The 15185-nt window shown below is 43.5% G+C and overlaps 3 protein-coding genes across 5 annotated transcripts; all 3 read right to left on the bottom strand.

The window, feature by feature from the left end:
- Positions 1 to 47: 47 nt before the first annotated feature.
- Positions 48 to 8556, bottom strand: LOC142877349 (transmembrane protein 54-like). Of its 3 annotated transcripts, none has more exons than XM_076011863.1 (6): positions 8462 to 8556; positions 7297 to 7493; positions 6631 to 6690; positions 4393 to 4584; positions 1758 to 1904; positions 48 to 1307 (listed from the first exon to the last, which is right to left on the bottom strand). In XM_076011863.1, exons 1-6 carry the CDS (start codon positions 8472 to 8474, stop codon positions 903 to 905), a joined length of 1014 nt encoding a protein of 337 aa, XP_075867978.1. In that variant the 5' UTR covers positions 8475 to 8556; the 3' UTR covers positions 48 to 902. The 3 variants fall into 3 exon arrangements, with proteins under 3 accessions (XP_075867978.1, XP_075867979.1, XP_075867977.1); XM_076011864.1 differs by having other exon boundaries at positions 8468 to 8492; XM_076011862.1 differs by lacking the exon at positions 8462 to 8556 and having other exon boundaries at positions 7297 to 7527.
- Positions 8557 to 9970: 1414 nt separating this feature from the next.
- LOC142877354 (gap junction beta-3 protein-like) lies at positions 9971 to 10879 on the bottom strand. Its single transcript, XM_076011875.1, has one exon. It carries the CDS (start codon positions 10795 to 10797, stop codon positions 10066 to 10068), a length of 732 nt encoding a protein of 243 aa, XP_075867990.1. The 5' UTR covers positions 10798 to 10879; the 3' UTR covers positions 9971 to 10065.
- Positions 10880 to 12469: 1590 nt separating this feature from the next.
- Positions 12470 to 15125, bottom strand: LOC142876923 (gap junction beta-4 protein-like). Its single transcript, XM_076011190.1, has 2 exons — positions 13154 to 15125; positions 12470 to 13022 (listed from the first exon to the last, which is right to left on the bottom strand). Exons 1-2 carry the CDS (start codon positions 13687 to 13689, stop codon positions 12728 to 12730), a joined length of 831 nt encoding a protein of 276 aa, XP_075867305.1. The 5' UTR covers positions 13690 to 15125; the 3' UTR covers positions 12470 to 12727.
- Between the last annotated feature and the right edge of the window lie 60 nt (positions 15126 to 15185).

Genomic DNA, 15185 nt, shown 5'->3' on the forward strand with positions numbered 1-15185 from the left:
CTGTTCACTCAGTCGGGACAGAGTTCAGAGACACAACACGTCACTCGTTAATGTGAATAAAACTTTATTTGCTTTGGTAATAAATATATTTTAAAAAATATCAAAAACCTGGGTGCACACGCGCACACGACAGCAACACAAACACACTGCGGCTCCACAACTTCACTATACAAGCTCACGTACTAAAAACATTCTCAACTAAGGGGAAATCCACTTTTTTTTCCTTTTACTACACGCAAACCAATATTGTTACTGTACACAAAACAGCGTTAGCCAGGAGCGTCTTAGCTTAGCCTAGCATAAGGCGTCAAAGCCAGGGCGGTCCTATGAAAGAATATTGGGCAACGATTGGCAAACTGTACTGCTGTCTGACGTCGCTGGGGCAAATCTCAATCGTGCATAACTCTCTGTTCAAGCACGAGCTTATTTGTCCTCGACAAATTCATCCAAGCAGTGACGGCAGTTAGTTTAAAAAGGCACTGCTAGGCGCATTTTTGGCAGTTCCAAGAGTGACATCTTCTCCCACACAGAATCAATTTTTTATCTACTTTCGAATAAAAAACTAATATGCTGGTTTGGCAGCTTTTGAGATGTGTTCAATGCTGTGTTGTTTTTTTTTCCTTTGAAGAGACATTGCTAGCCACTAACAAACCTAAAAAAAAAAAAAGAAAAGACTAAACTGTCTCAGTTCTTCTCATTTGTGTCCATCCAAATATTAGTCATTTTAAAAACGGAATTTCACGTCATTAAAAATCACGTAGGCGTCCCATAGACTGACGCTCCAGTCAGCACACAGGTTCTCAGCTTTGAGGTTGCACTTTTTTTTTTTTTTTGAAGTGTCAATACATGTCTAGGTAATGCAGCCTGTGTATAATCTCAAGTGATGAGGAATAAAACTTAGGCTAAATCCAGAAGCTGGACCTTTCCAGGGTTCCCCTGTCCAGCAGATGCTGCTGCTCTGGCATCCGTCGCTGGCTGCCGTCCCTCCTCTCCTGCCTCGGTTGGCTTGACCTTTCTCTGCGCTGCTGGGGGCGAGGCCGCCTCTCCGAGGGAGGAAGGCTCCGATGCTGAGGGGGAAGGCGCTTTGGAGGGGGGAGAGGGGGAGGCCGCTGCTGAGGCTGCGGCTGAGGCTGCGGCAGCGGTGGCGGTTGCTGCTGCTGCTGCTGCTGCTGCTGCTGCTGCTTTTGCCTCCTCGGAGGCTGGGCGTAGCGCGTGGCTGGGTCTATGTAGATCGTCACAGCCTCGCTGTTGCGTGTTGGAGGTCTGGTCTCGGGAACAACTTCTGCAATTGGTCTCACGACGTTGATCTACGTCAACACAGAAGTGAGCATAGGACTTTAAGGTTAAACGTGTAAAATATGAAGATTTTGAGAAGTAATTGTGACATCAAGTGGTTACATTTTAGATTGCAGCACTCACCCTCTCTCAGCCAAGCTTGCCAGTGAACTACATTTGCGATATTCAGCTACTGTTAGTAACTTAAAGGTGAAGTGTGCAATTTGAATATTTTTAAGAAGTGGCAGCGACAACAAGTGGTTACATTTTAAATTGCAGCACCCTTACACTTAAGTCCTCTTGGGGACTCGGTACATTCCTATCCCAAGCTTGCCAGTGAGCTACAGTGGCCTGCGAGCACTCAAATCTGGTTATCTCGTCCTACACTTGACCTTTAATGCGATGCCAACACGTGTCAAAGTCGCCCGTTTACTCTGTCAAAGTAAACGGGCGTCAACGGCATCAAAGATCCGAATTCTCACCGATTTGCCGAAGTTCCTGTTTTTCCTCCGGACGGGACAGCACAACAGGCCCAGGAAAGACACGCACACCGCAGAGCAGCGGGCGGAAAACACCGTTTGGATGACGCAGACCACGATGAGGGGTATCCACAGGATCAGAGTGGTGCTCTGGTGGAAGAGAGAAGGAGGAAGAGGAGAGAGCCGGAGGTTAGTGTCAAAATGAAGCAAAAACGTGGGGCAAGTGGAGGAGGTAATGTTGGATGGAACGACTCGGAAAAAGAAATGGAGAAAAACCCTCGAGTGGCTCTTGGAATTTTCAGTTTTCACTGCAGCGCTTGGGGGCAAGAACACAAAAAAAAAATATGCAGAGCAGACTGCATCAAAGCGAGACGGCGCGCAGAGGATTCGGAAAGAAAGAGCTGCCTTTTGTCACGCTGACTAGAAAGAAGGTTTCTGTTCAGGACTTTCAGTGGAATTTGGAGTAAAAAAAAAAATATGAGAAGAAGCTCAAAAACGAGACGATAATCCTGCCATAACCCTCACCGCTGATCCTGAGGGACAATCGATATCTGAAGTAGATACAAAGTAACAAAAACACTTGCAGGGGATGTAATTGTCCCCATGGGCAGCCAAACTGATGAAGCTACATTGCTGACGGGCACTTAAAAAAAGGAACAGCAATTACAGAGCACATGCAGAGACCGACAAAATAAAACAAAAACAAAACATTAAAAGCTACACAGCACTCTCCCTGAACATCAGCGCAACTGCTGTAGTTAAATCAAATGATCAAAATCTGCACAAATTATGTTTCTGTGCATTCCTACTTGTACACTGTGCACAATTGACCGTATATCCATTTAAAGAGCGGGCCCCTCTTGCTGCTTGCTGCCCACATGGCAACATCCGATGTGTTCCAGAAAATAAATATCTCATTTCATTATGAAGCACGAATGGCCTTTTTCGTTTTTGCCATTGTGCAGGAGCAGAGATCGGCGTGACATGGAAGCGCCGACAGGATGAGATGAAGGACACTAATGATCTCACAAAAAGTGAAATATTTAGCTGAATGCCGGGAAACGGCGAGGAGAACCTCAGAGGCCGTCCCCTCGTTTGTGCTCATTGTCATGTGCCTCAAAATCAGCCAAAGTGCTGCTGAACCTCCTGCGAAACAATATTTCAATGGATTTTAAACCACTTCTCTTAAAGCTGTGATCAGCGTCAGTGGTTTTCATGTTGCCAATTAGAAGGAAAACTCAAAGTGCCGTGTGTGTGTGTGTGCCTAGACCAGCTTAAGCCCATGGTAACAGCTGCTTTGTGTCAGTGAATGATGAAATCAGTGCAAGTACATAGCAGCAGCAGTCAGTCTCCCACACCCACCTTTTCTAACCTGGCCCGCCTACTGCAGCAGCTTCTAAATCCATGTGATTCACATGCTTAGAAAACGCAAAAAAGCGAAGGTGAAATTCAAACAGCGAGCCGATGAACTTTGTGTCTGGCATGTACAGGATCCGACCAACCGGATTGTTTTAAAGAGAAAAGCACATCAGAAAATACCATCCAAGTCGGAATGAAACAGCGGCCAGTGGCAGCTCTGGCGCGATTAGCAGCGGTCACATCAACGCCTCCTTTATCATCTTGGTCTCATGAATTCAGAATGTGAACCGCTTGATGAATATGACTGTTTAAATACCACATGCAAACAGTCATTGAAGTGGAACATTTAGTGGTGGATTTATGGATCAGACGCGTGTTAGTGATTCTTGCCACCAATCACCTTGTTAAACAACAGCATGTTATAGGACAGCGTTTCTCAACTGGTGGGTCACGACCCAAAACTTTTTCTGAAATATACATATATATGTAGAGAGAGAAAATGTTGGGCATTCATTTTGCAGGACATACAGTTTAATTCAATTGTGTGACTTCATGTTGAGGTAAAAAATGTGGGTCCTGAGACTCCACCAGTTGAGAACCACTATATAGAATAAGTACTGAACAGCTGGACATTTGCATTCAAAAGAAGGTCAAAGGTCATGCTGTATTTCTGATGCAAAAAAAATCCAACTTTACGTACTTTTCATAAGTCGAGCATTTGCTCATTTTTAGGCTGTAATTAACGCAGGGAGACCAAATCCGCACTTCACACAACAGGAGGGGCAGGAAGCGACAAATTGCAGACGTGTGGCTGCGCTTGAAGTGCCGGCGTGGCGCTGACGCGAGCTGAGCCTGAGCCGGACTGACAGTCCGACTGACAGGACTCTGCCTGAAGGGGGCGGCGACGGGGGAAGGGGGTCGGGTCAGCGTTTGTGCCACCAGCCGCAGAGTGCGGCTCGCTCGAGTGACGAGAGAGGAGCGACACTCGCGGTCGTTCCTCCTCACACCCCATGTCTCCACACACACACACACACACACACACACACACACACACACACACACACACACACACACACACACACACACACACACACACACACACACACACACACACACACACACACACACACACACACACACACACACACACGGGGGATCGAGCAGCACCTCTATGATGAGGTTACAGCAAAAGAGCCTCGGGGCAGAAGGGGCAGAAAAAAAGAAGAAGAAAAAAAAATCCTGGCTCAACCCTTTGACGTGCCGACCTCGGCGTACTCACGTAGATGCGCGTGGGGTCGAAGGGACACTCGTTGGTGACGCTGGAGTAGCCGATGGCGTCGGGGAAGCGGCAGTGAGTCAGGAGGCTCCGCCCGCCGTGGATGATGGCCCTCACCACGGACACGCCGAGCCCGACGGCCGAAGCCGCCCCCATGAGCGCCGCGGCCAGACCGAAGGAGAACAGGGACCACGTCTGTGGGGAAACATAATAAATGAGTCATCACTGGTCGTTACCTATTGCAAAAGGTTCACTGCGCACTTTGTTGGTTTAAAGCAGCGGTCGACAACCTTCTTGAATTTGAGAGCGACTTCATGGCTCCCGAGTCATATGAAGGGTCAACCAGTTACGCGTTATGCTACACTATACTGGTATAACAAACTTTCACGGTTATGTGTTATTACTAATGATACTGATCTACGTGAAGACACTGATCACATTAATGAGTTCCCAATAATTTACTTGACAAGGTTGGATAAAACTGAATTTTAGATGCAGCTCATTGAGTTGGGCTCTTCTTTGAACAGGCCTGCGGTTCTCAGGAGCTACCTTGGTTAGTGACCGCTAGTTCAAATGAATTTTTTTTTCTAGAAAAAATGTTTCGAGTCTTGAGTTTAGACTTTCTCAGGATGCAATTTTGTGAAAACGCATCACAGACTTTTCCTATACTGTAGCAAATGTTAAATACTACAATTATTTTTGGTTAAAATTGTGAAACAAATCGCTCAGGACTTGCTGCCTCTTTTTGTTTGGCAAGAAGCGAGACACTTCAGTCGGACGTCTTCTACAGAGCACTGATGGATTTGTGTATCAGCTATTCAACTCAGCAGCCCAACTAATAATCACAGTGATTAAGTGGCACCATGAAACTGTGTGTTGATGTAGTCTGACCCATTGTCAGTGCTGGGTTAAAATAAAGTTTAATTTACTGTAAGAATTTAAAAAAAATAAAATAAAATAAAAAAAGTCAAAGTTTTTTCAGTTGGGCTTATTTTTGAAGAACCAAGAAGTAAAAATTGACTGCATTCAAACTCATTGAACAGATAATATCAAGAGAAAGCAACAGTCAGTCTTGGCTGCCACAGGGACTAGCATAGATGCTGTGGCGGTGACAGTTTTATCAGAGGTGGAAGGAACTTTAACGTATTGATGAAAAGAGTTAAAAACCTATTTTCTCCTGAAGAGCATCTCCACCAGTCTCGAGCGGCAGCAAATCCTGATTTGTGAATACAACAGGTTTTTTGGCCACCTCGCAGGTTTATTTTGAAGGCCTTTCCCTTTCTAAACGTTGTCTATGGGCTCCTTTACCAGATGGATAACAGATGAAATAAAAAGACATTTGAGAAATAAACTCCGCCAGCGAGCTTTTCCAAAAAGAAATCAACTCTATAGACCCGACCTGGGTAAAGTACGGCCCGCGGGCCCCATCCGGCCCGCTGCGTGATCCTGTCCGGCCCGCGTGAAGCCAGTCATAAATCCCCCCCCCCGGCCAACGAAACTTTGCCGGCACGTAACTTTGCCGACACGTTAGTGTAGCGCGATAGCGATAGCGTGCGTCGCTCCCCCGTTAGTGCAATTTCCAACCAGCAGCCCCCACCCCCCCAACGAGACTTTGGCGGCACGTAAGCGTAGCGCGATAGCACCCCCCACCGTCAACAAAACTTCCGTGGCCCGCCGTTTGTCATGTGGTGCAAAAACTAATTGCCCACCCCTGCTATAGACTCTTACATCTGGGTAGCAACCTGTGCCCTGATAATTTACAGTAGGTGAAAACGGAAAGCCAACAAGCCAATAAGAGTTTTTCAAAAAAGGCGCTAATCTTTCTCGCAATCTTGGAGATAAAGCTGTAAAGCACAGCGTTACCATGAAAAAGGGAGCGTTGACACGACTTGTTATTCGTGCCCATGTGCGACGACTGAACCCGATAAGGAAACGGAGCGAGATTGAAGCCGCTTGCCTGTCAGCGACGCCTTGCGCTCAGACGCCCCGGGCAACCAGCACAAGCTTTCTTTTTGAAATTGTATTTATAACGACGCGTGAAAGTGAAGCTGATAAGAAGTAAGTGGGGACGTATCAAAGAGAACCCAGCAAGCAGGACTGAAAGATCGGAATAAAGCGGAGGATCTGGTACAGCGGGACAGGCCGACTGAGAAGAATTTTGGCAAACAAACAAAACAAAAAAAAAATGGGCGCCACGTGAATAAAAGGTTGTTTTCGTAGAAAAGAAAGCGTGATACCAACCAGGCCTCTGCTCTTCTTGTTTTTAGACAGGACGATAGCCAGAATGCCGACAACAATCCCCTACAGAGACAAGACGGACAAGATTTAGAGGTATGTGCTGCATCCAAATTGCAGAGGAAGATGAAGAGGAAGGTCTAACAGCCAACAGAGAAAAACACTGTGGTTAAAACAAGACTGTTTTTTTGTTTTTTTCTCAGACAAGACAAGCAATAAACGGGGATGGAAAAAAACAAAAGCGTCAAAGTTGAAAGGCTCCTCTCAACAAAGCATTTAAAATATGCAGTTTTGATTTAACGCCGATATTGAAGTCTGACTTTTTTTGAGCGACCTTTTCCTGCTGCGTCACTTTTTGATTCTGGAGTATTTTACCCAAGATACTGTATGAAAGATACTTTAAAGGTCGAGTCTCGAGTTTTCAGACTGAGTAATATTCCTCATTATCATGTTTCCGCTTTGTTAACTTGAGGTCATTCTACCTTGAGAATTGATTCTCTCAAACAACAGAACTTCCGACTGAAATCGAAATATATTGTTTTCCCTGATAACAATTGGAACAATAATCGGACAGACTGAAAATGTATTTTGCGACGACTCAAGGGGCTCAACCTATAAATGATAAACAACTTGAACAACAGATCCCCATCTTCCCTCAGTCTGAGCGCTTACCACAAGGCCTGAGGTCAGGGCGAACACGTTGGAGACGGCGTACTCCATGGCCCGCGCCTGCTTGTGCAGGTTGATGTGCCTCAGCACCACGCCATGCACCAAGGCCCCCAGCAGGAAGTTGATGTGACCGACCAGGACCATGCTCAGGCCCATCTTCATCAGGGCCTTGGTCTCCTCCAGGGAGCCACAACACATCCCTGAGCGGCGATATAACATTAAAAGGAGACGTGCAGCCGTTTCAGGAAACAGGTTACAACATCCGTGCGGTCCAGGCAGTATTGATTGGGACAAACAGTCGGGTCAAAACCCGCAAACGAAAACGTCCCCTTTTCTATTAATGATTAACTGCTGAGCACATACAATGCGCGGACTGGACTCTTGACATTATTTAGGGATGCTGAATGATCGCACAATGCGACGGCAAGAACTGGGAACTGATCCTTCATTTTTCAAACTTTGATGCTTTGTTGTGCTTCCCACGTATTTAGAGGGGAGCCAAACCCATGAGGAGGAAGCAAACTGCCAGGGACTGTCGTCACTAATGGGAGAGGTATCGTTTGTGCTTAGGCGCAACTGATAGGTGCAGCATGTAAAATAAAACTGGGGGGAAAAAAACAAAAAAACACAGTAAATGGACTTTCCTCATTTCAGAAAGTCCAGTCACAAGATCAGAGAGATATTGTTGCACTATGGGATCTTTCAATTTCTATAAGTGTAATTTAGCAAACAAAAAACCTACCTGAACTGTTGTCTCAAGATAAAGCAGCGTTGTAATAATTAGTGTTGCTAATACTTCTTGAGTTACTAATTATTTATTTAACAACTTATTCAGATGGTATTTAATTATTTAAACAAAACAACAGTACAAGTACATGACTTGAGGTACTGCGAAACAATCCCACATCATACACGCAAAACACACTGCTGGGATAAATAAATGTGTGTATTTTACAATTAGCTTAAAATGAATGAGACAGGCCGGGTCGACGCCATCAAAGTGACACAGGTGTGTGAGGATCAAATGTTTGATTAGCGCCACAATACTGTGCCACACGACAACACCACACCCAAATAAGCACAAACTGCACGGGCACTCGAAAGAATGAAACGATCACAGTTTTAAAAACCCACTCTCGGGACAAAAGCCAGTGGTCATGTGTGTTACCTGTACCAGCCATCGCTGTCACGTCCCCATCCGATCAAGCCCGCGACTATTATCGGCGTGTCCCCACCGCTCTAATCCAAAACTCAGAAACTCCCGCAACACGCCACCTACTGGGACCGGGTGTATTTTCAAAATAAAAACTTTTGTAAACTCACAAAATCAGACATGCTGTAAGGTGTTTGAAAACATTCACGACGTCCTCATAGTGGATCATTCTAATCTAATCATTTCCTAGAGCATAAATTGAGAGGGGAAAAAAAGAGTCTTCACTTGTGCAACTGTGGCCAATAAACTGAATGAGTGTGACAAATATAACAAGCACTGCAGAAGGGTAACTTGTAGGGATGCGCTGAAGCAACTTTTTCCCAGAACGATTCAAGTACTTGCATTTCATTACCGATAACTTAATAAGCCATAACACATTTTAGAATTACTTTTATTTATTTATTTATTAACAGATGTCCTCGTATTTGAACAACATTCCTCAGCATGTTTTTCAAGATCAGGGGTTACTGTCACAATTTTCACTGGAATACAAACACAAATTTAACAAAACTGTCCCATACATACACATACAACTGGTATCAGTGTCTTGGTATCGGCCAGTATTTTTACGAGTATGAGTATAGTACTCAACCTAACTATCTGTACTGATAATCGACACTGGCATCGGTGCATCCCGCGTGAATTGGGTGGGAAATACTGCTCAGAGGTCTAGCAACTGTTCACAGATAACAGGAAGGGAATGGAAAAGTGTGCTCCTGTTGCTGCGTTTTATGAGAACAATCTTGTGCTTTTATTATGAAAACAAGGTTGCCAATTTCTCCTGAGCGTCTACTGAGCTCCGCCTCCGCCTACCTTGATTACAGCCAGGTGCGACAAATAAACGCGTCCTTGTCACCACAGGCAGTCACAGGTGGGACGTAGGCCAACTGTGTCAACACTGACTTACATTGTTGTTATAACTTGTATTTTCATGGTGTTACTAACGTGAATGTTCGAGTGGTGCGGCCAAATTCGATCAACAACACCGAATTTTCATTCTTTGTCGGTTTCATGAGGCCATAAAATGACGCACACGTGTGGACCCTGCACGGTAAAGGATCAAACCTTACGTGTCACAACATATTGGACTGAACCTCAGCTATGCAAAGATAGGGGTTATATAAAGTTAATGAATATTATCAAAACTGTTGGGAGACGTCTAAAATTGTCTAGTCAAACGTAAATTAACTCGTTTTCCCAGTTTTCAAGGAGGCTTCGGGAGAGCAGTGTGTGTTCAGTGCCATCTAGTGGAGAAATGGCGCCATTGATATAAGAATGAAGAGGACAGAAGAGTCTACTTAAGTACTGATTAATTATCTAATAATTTACATTTTATTTATTTTAGTTCTGATGGTTTAACTTAACTATATCTACAGTGGTAATGTTGCAAAATACAATATTTTCATATAAGATATGAATGCTACGCAAAATAAACTTTTTCAATTTAGATTCTCTATGTTCTCTAGACACTCTTGTTTGTAAAAAATTTTATACTTTTCTGGAAAAATTATATGTGGTCCAGGGAACAATCAACAAGGTCTGTCCTGAACCGCCGGCGTCTATGATATAAGAGATGATTTGCAACCCTCACAGCTCTTGTTACTGTGGACTCTTCTGGAGGAGACGTGCATGTTGCCTCGGTTTTTGAGACTCGCTGCCCGAGAGGCAATCAAATAGAAGATCTCGCTGATGTTGAGCACCACGCACATGACGGAAGCCCCCACCATGAAGTAGGTGAAGATGGTCTTCTCGGTGGGCCGAGATATATAGCAGTCCACCAAATTGGGGCAGGGCTGTATATCACACTGCACCTTCCTGGGCAGCTTGAAGCTGTCGTAGATGTAGTGTAGCAAGTAGAGGAAAGTGACTTCGAAGGTGGTCTTTATGAAGAGGCTCATCAGATAAGTCCACCACAGGCCGCCGTGCTTCTGGCCCAGGTTATCGTAAAGCCGTGCGCCCTCTCCGAACTTGGCCTTGTGCTTGCGTTCTCGCTCTTCCCTGTAGGCCACATGCAATACCACCATGAAGGACGGGCAGGTGACGAAGATCAGCTGGAGAGCCCATAAGCGAATGTGGGAGATGGGGAAGAAGAAGTCGTAGCAGATGTTGGTGCAGCCTGGCTGGAGGGTATTGCAGTCGAAGTCACCCTGATCGTCGCTCCAGACCCGCTCAGCGGCCACCACAAACACCAGTACCCTAAAGACGAAGACCACCGACAGCCAGATGCGGCCAAAGGCGGTGGAGTACTTGTTGACTCCGCTGAGAAGCCCCTGGAGAAACTTCCAATCCATCGGTTCTACTTTTAACCGGCGCTTTAGAAATTTAGGGGATGTTTTCCTTTTTGAATATTGCAGTGGAAGAATGTATAAGCACGAGAGCTGTAACACAGGAAAAAATAAGGTATGTAATTATCCAGAAAACACACCCATTTTAAAGAGTGGTGACCAGAAAATTCTTTTCTTCACCAATCATTACTTTACACTGTGTGAAACTGAATCTCCAAATATTATTTTCTTGTATGTTACAGCAAAAGCTATAACAAGTAAAACTTATTCAATACAAACAACAACAATTAAAATGAAAGTAAACAGAAACACCTAGCTTCAGCTGAGGACGACAATTCAATGCAATTACTTTATTGATCCCCTGGGAAGGTTCCCTCAGGGACACTTGCTAGATTTATAGAAAATTGAAACAGAAATCTAAATTTAACGCTAAAACAAAACAGAAAAAAAACATCTTAAAAGCTTATGACAAAAATTGATCAGCTTACCAAGTCAACCCAGTGTTTCCACTCACTGCATTTGCATTGAGTCCTTTGTCAGGGAAGCTGGACAGAGAGGATGTTATCACCATCTGCAGACCCATGGGACTGACTTGGTACAAGAATCTACTCCTTGACGTTATCTAGAGGTGTGGACACCTTTTACACCCACCCAGAATTTATCTTGAATACAAAAGCAGTAAAAAAAAGAAAAAGAAAAAAAGTCCAATCGGTGTTTCTTTCCATCCCATGTTTTCTCAGCAGGTGAGTCCATTTCTGCTCCATTAGGTAACTGAAATGGACATTTCACAGGATTGATTCATCAGGATTTCGCATGGTTATCACCTCACTTTATTTGCAAACCCTTTTCTGAACTAAAAGCACTGTTAAAACACGCCCAAGACACGGATCCCCTCGTAAAAATCAGACGGAAACAAAAGACCTGCTTATTCGTTTTCTGAGGCGCCACCATTTCTTGACTGCCCTTCGCAAATCTATCCATTCTCTCTAGGAATGTTAGACGTGTCTACCTGTCAGCAATTTAGTCAGAAACAGGTATGAATAATGATTTTTATCAACTTTTGTCAACAGTGTTACACCTATCATTGGGTACGTCTGGGTCATTTTTCTACCCAAGATGCATTGGTACAGGAGGCTGGTTTTTTTTTGTTGTTGTTTTTTTTTTTAAAGAAAATATATATATTATTATTACTTTGAAAAGTGTTCATCCACCATGTAATTGCCAATTGGTTACGTCACTCCACACCCAAACCATAAACCCTGAACATTCAAACTTTAAGGAACTGTAAATATATTATCTTTATTGTTGTGGTTACAAAATCATAATAAAACACACAATGTAAAGTTTACTGGGATTAAGTCATTATGTATATATATGTATATATATATATATATGTATATATATATATATATTTATATACATATACATAGTTATATACATATATATAATACATATTTATATATATATGTGTGTGTGTGTGTGTGTGTGTGTGTGTGTATGTTATATGATTATATTATATATGTATTATATTCAGTTCAGTGAGATAAGTCAGGTTCAGTGTGATGATGTGTTTCTGGGTTTAACCACTCAGCATTTATCAAATATTTCTTATCACTTCATTTTATCTCTCCATTTCCATTTGGGTAAAGAACTCAGACTGTCACTTGTATATTAGGCGAAGCAGTTTTATTTTGTTGCAAAGGACGTCACACAAAATTATATCATGTGACACACTGTTATGCTACTGTATATACAACGGTGATGTAACTGATTGGGAAATGAAGACACAACCTTTGAAAACAGGGATTTCTTTATATCATTCACACATTTAACCAAAGCCTCACCCCGACCTTCAGATAACTGTACAAAAGCAAACCAACGGCAACCGGTTGCCACCCCACAAGTCAAACTCATTAACATGATATATGTATGCCCCTCAGGAGACTGCTACTGAATAGGCTGGGGCTGAACTTTCAGTAATGGTGCTTCCGTTGACTTTGTGGGCCATCTCGTCCTCGTCGGGATCGTGCTTGTTGTACGACGAGTTCCCCTTCTCGGTCAACGGAGTCCTGGTCATCATGAAGGTGTTTTCTCTCTCTGGGTGGTGTCTTCCAGTGCAGCATTCCCTGAACCTCTTTCCACACAGATAGATGACCTCACAAAGAGTGAGGAAGATGCACACAAAGCTGGTCACCACCACAAAAAGGGTGAATATTTTTTTCTCTGTGGGCCTGAGAAATACAAGAGACACAGAGAGGTTAGAGAGGAGGGGGAAAATGTGTGTATACATTAAACATAAGTGAAGCAATTTCAGATCAGACGCATAATTGAGAAAAAGTAAAGGGCTAAAATGTGGCTTTACCTGGCAATGTAGCAGTCCACGACATTGGGACAGGGCTGCTCATTGCATTTCACCAACGGTGGGAAGAATGCGGCCTCGTAGATGTAGAACAGCAGAAAGGTAAATACAGCGTCTACGATTATCTTGAACAGCAAGCTCAAGAAGTAGGTCCACCAGAGGCCACCTCGCTTCTTCCCCGTGTTGTCGTAAAGGGGGACGCAATCCTCTCCGTACTTGAGCCGATGCTTGCGCTCACGATCTTTGCGGTAGGACACATGAAGCGTCACAAGGAGCGATGGGCAGGTGACAAAGATCAGCTGCAGAGCCCAGAGGCGAGTGTAAGCGATGGGGTAGTAGTGGTCGTAGCACACATTGTGACAACCGGGCTGCCGGGTGTTGCAGTCAAAGTCCTTCTGCTCGTCACCCCAGACCTTCTCGCAAGCCACCAAGAAGACCAGAAACCTGAAGATGAAGACGATTGCGAGCCAGATGCGACCAAACGCCGTGGAGTACTTGTTCACCCCACTGAGGAGACCCTCAAGGAAAGCCCAGTTCATGTTGGTGCCAAATGATAGTCAGCTGACTCTAACCTTGGAGGAAAAAAAGAAAGCTTAAAACTCATCCAAGTTGCGGTTGCTCAGCAAGCTCCCGTCTGACACAAGCTGAACTGAACGGGTCGTGTGCCGACTCTCAGTAATGTAGCACTTTCAACTACTGTGTTCTTGGCACAGGCTGAAGGGGGTGGGAAGAGAGAACTGAGCAATGCAAACACAAAGCAATTCATCTGCTGCTGTCTGTGAAGTGAAGTTGCTGATTGCAAACACATTGACTGGAAAGCACGGTAGCGACAAAGGCAAAGTAGATGCTGACTCACACATCAGACTAGTGCTGTTTTGGGAGTAAGTTTTTTTTGTTTGTTTTTTTAAGGTAAGTCAAATACTATGGTAAATTAGTGAGAGAACTACAGCAAAAAAAAAAAAAAAAAAAGCACTAAAAGGTCAAAAGTGAAACATTTAAGAGAAAATACATTGAGTGAATATCTATGCACCTGAATATGGAACTGCTCAAGGATTTCTGATTTTACCCTGATATGGCAATTGGCATACGAAACATGTCGAACCATGATGGACATCATAAAACAATATTTAACATCAGAGGGGCTCTTTTCCTGATATATGTAACAAGTATATAATAGTATGTATCACATAATCCACGTAAATCTGACTGCAATTCATTTTTTCCCATGCATGGATACAGCATAAAACGTTATGAATTATTTTAAAAAGTAAAAAGGTATCATTGTGCAATATGCTTTCCAACCACTAGATGCTGCCAAATCTCACTCACCGGGCCTTTTAACCCGTTACTTGTCGAGGCGCATGTATAATATCTATACAGTCTACTTCGCTTCAAAAGATAACTTGCTCTCGCACACACATCGTCTTCACCGTATGGTAATGCACAGAAGAACCAACTAGATGTCTACTGTCTACGGGTCTGGAGAAAAGATCAAGAGAACGTTCAGGATTTTAAGAAATGCTGAAACATTTGGTTAACACTTCAGAAAACTGAATAAATCAAGCAGGCTGTTATAACAGAGATAAATATGGTATTTTTACATCACGTTTACAATAGTTTTGCTTACTGCAACATGTTTTCACCAATATTGGTGTGGCAAAATATGTAATCGCACACTTAGATTTTCTATATTTTAGAGAATTCCAAGATAATTCTTGAGGTGAGTTTGCCATGGATTCACAATACCTGTGTATATAGTTATATTATCATATTATATTACAAATATCTCTCCACCATTATCAGACCTTTCCAATTTGTTGCCAAGAGAGTTTGTATGTTTAATGAATTCCATCAGAAATGTTATGTCTTTTCTTATTTTCATACGAGCATCCGAATTCCATTGCATTGTTGATCTGTGACTTTACAGTAAAACCGGAAATCAAACTTTTTCCATGCCAAACATTTTCGTGCTTGACAGTGGTGTCGGATGAGGGGGTCATAAACTGAGACACGCTCCTCATATTTGCATACAGTA

Source organism: Nelusetta ayraudi, unplaced genomic scaffold (genome assembly GCF_046127955.1).
Source record: "Nelusetta ayraudi isolate G7.1 ecotype Tasmania unplaced genomic scaffold, CSIRO-AGI_Nayr_v1 ptg000135l, whole genome shotgun sequence".
Taxonomy (NCBI): domain Eukaryota; kingdom Metazoa; phylum Chordata; class Actinopteri; order Tetraodontiformes; family Monacanthidae; genus Nelusetta; species Nelusetta ayraudi.

Coding starts and splice junctions, on each gene's coding strand:
- LOC142877349 (XM_076011862.1), bottom strand. CDS start 7,512: ATGTTATATCGCCGCTCAGGGATGTGTTGTGGCTCCCTGGAGGAGACC. Junction 4,585..6,630: donor ACAAGAAGAGCAGAGGCCTG/GTTGGTATCACG, acceptor GTTTCCCCACAG/ACGTGGTCCCTGTTCTCCTT. Junction 1,308..1,757: donor ACAGGAACTTCGGCAAATCG/GTGAGAATTCGG, acceptor GTGTTGACGTAG/ATCAACGTCGTGAGACCAAT.
- LOC142877354 (XM_076011875.1), bottom strand. CDS start 10,797: ATGGATTGGAAGTTTCTCCAGGGGCTTCTCAGCGGAGTCAACAAGTAC.
- LOC142876923 (XM_076011190.1), bottom strand. CDS start 13,689: ATGAACTGGGCTTTCCTTGAGGGTCTCCTCAGTGGGGTGAACAAGTAC. Junction 13,023..13,153: donor GTGGACTGCTACATTGCCAG/GTAAAGCCACAT, acceptor TGTATTTCTCAG/GCCCACAGAGAAAAAAATAT.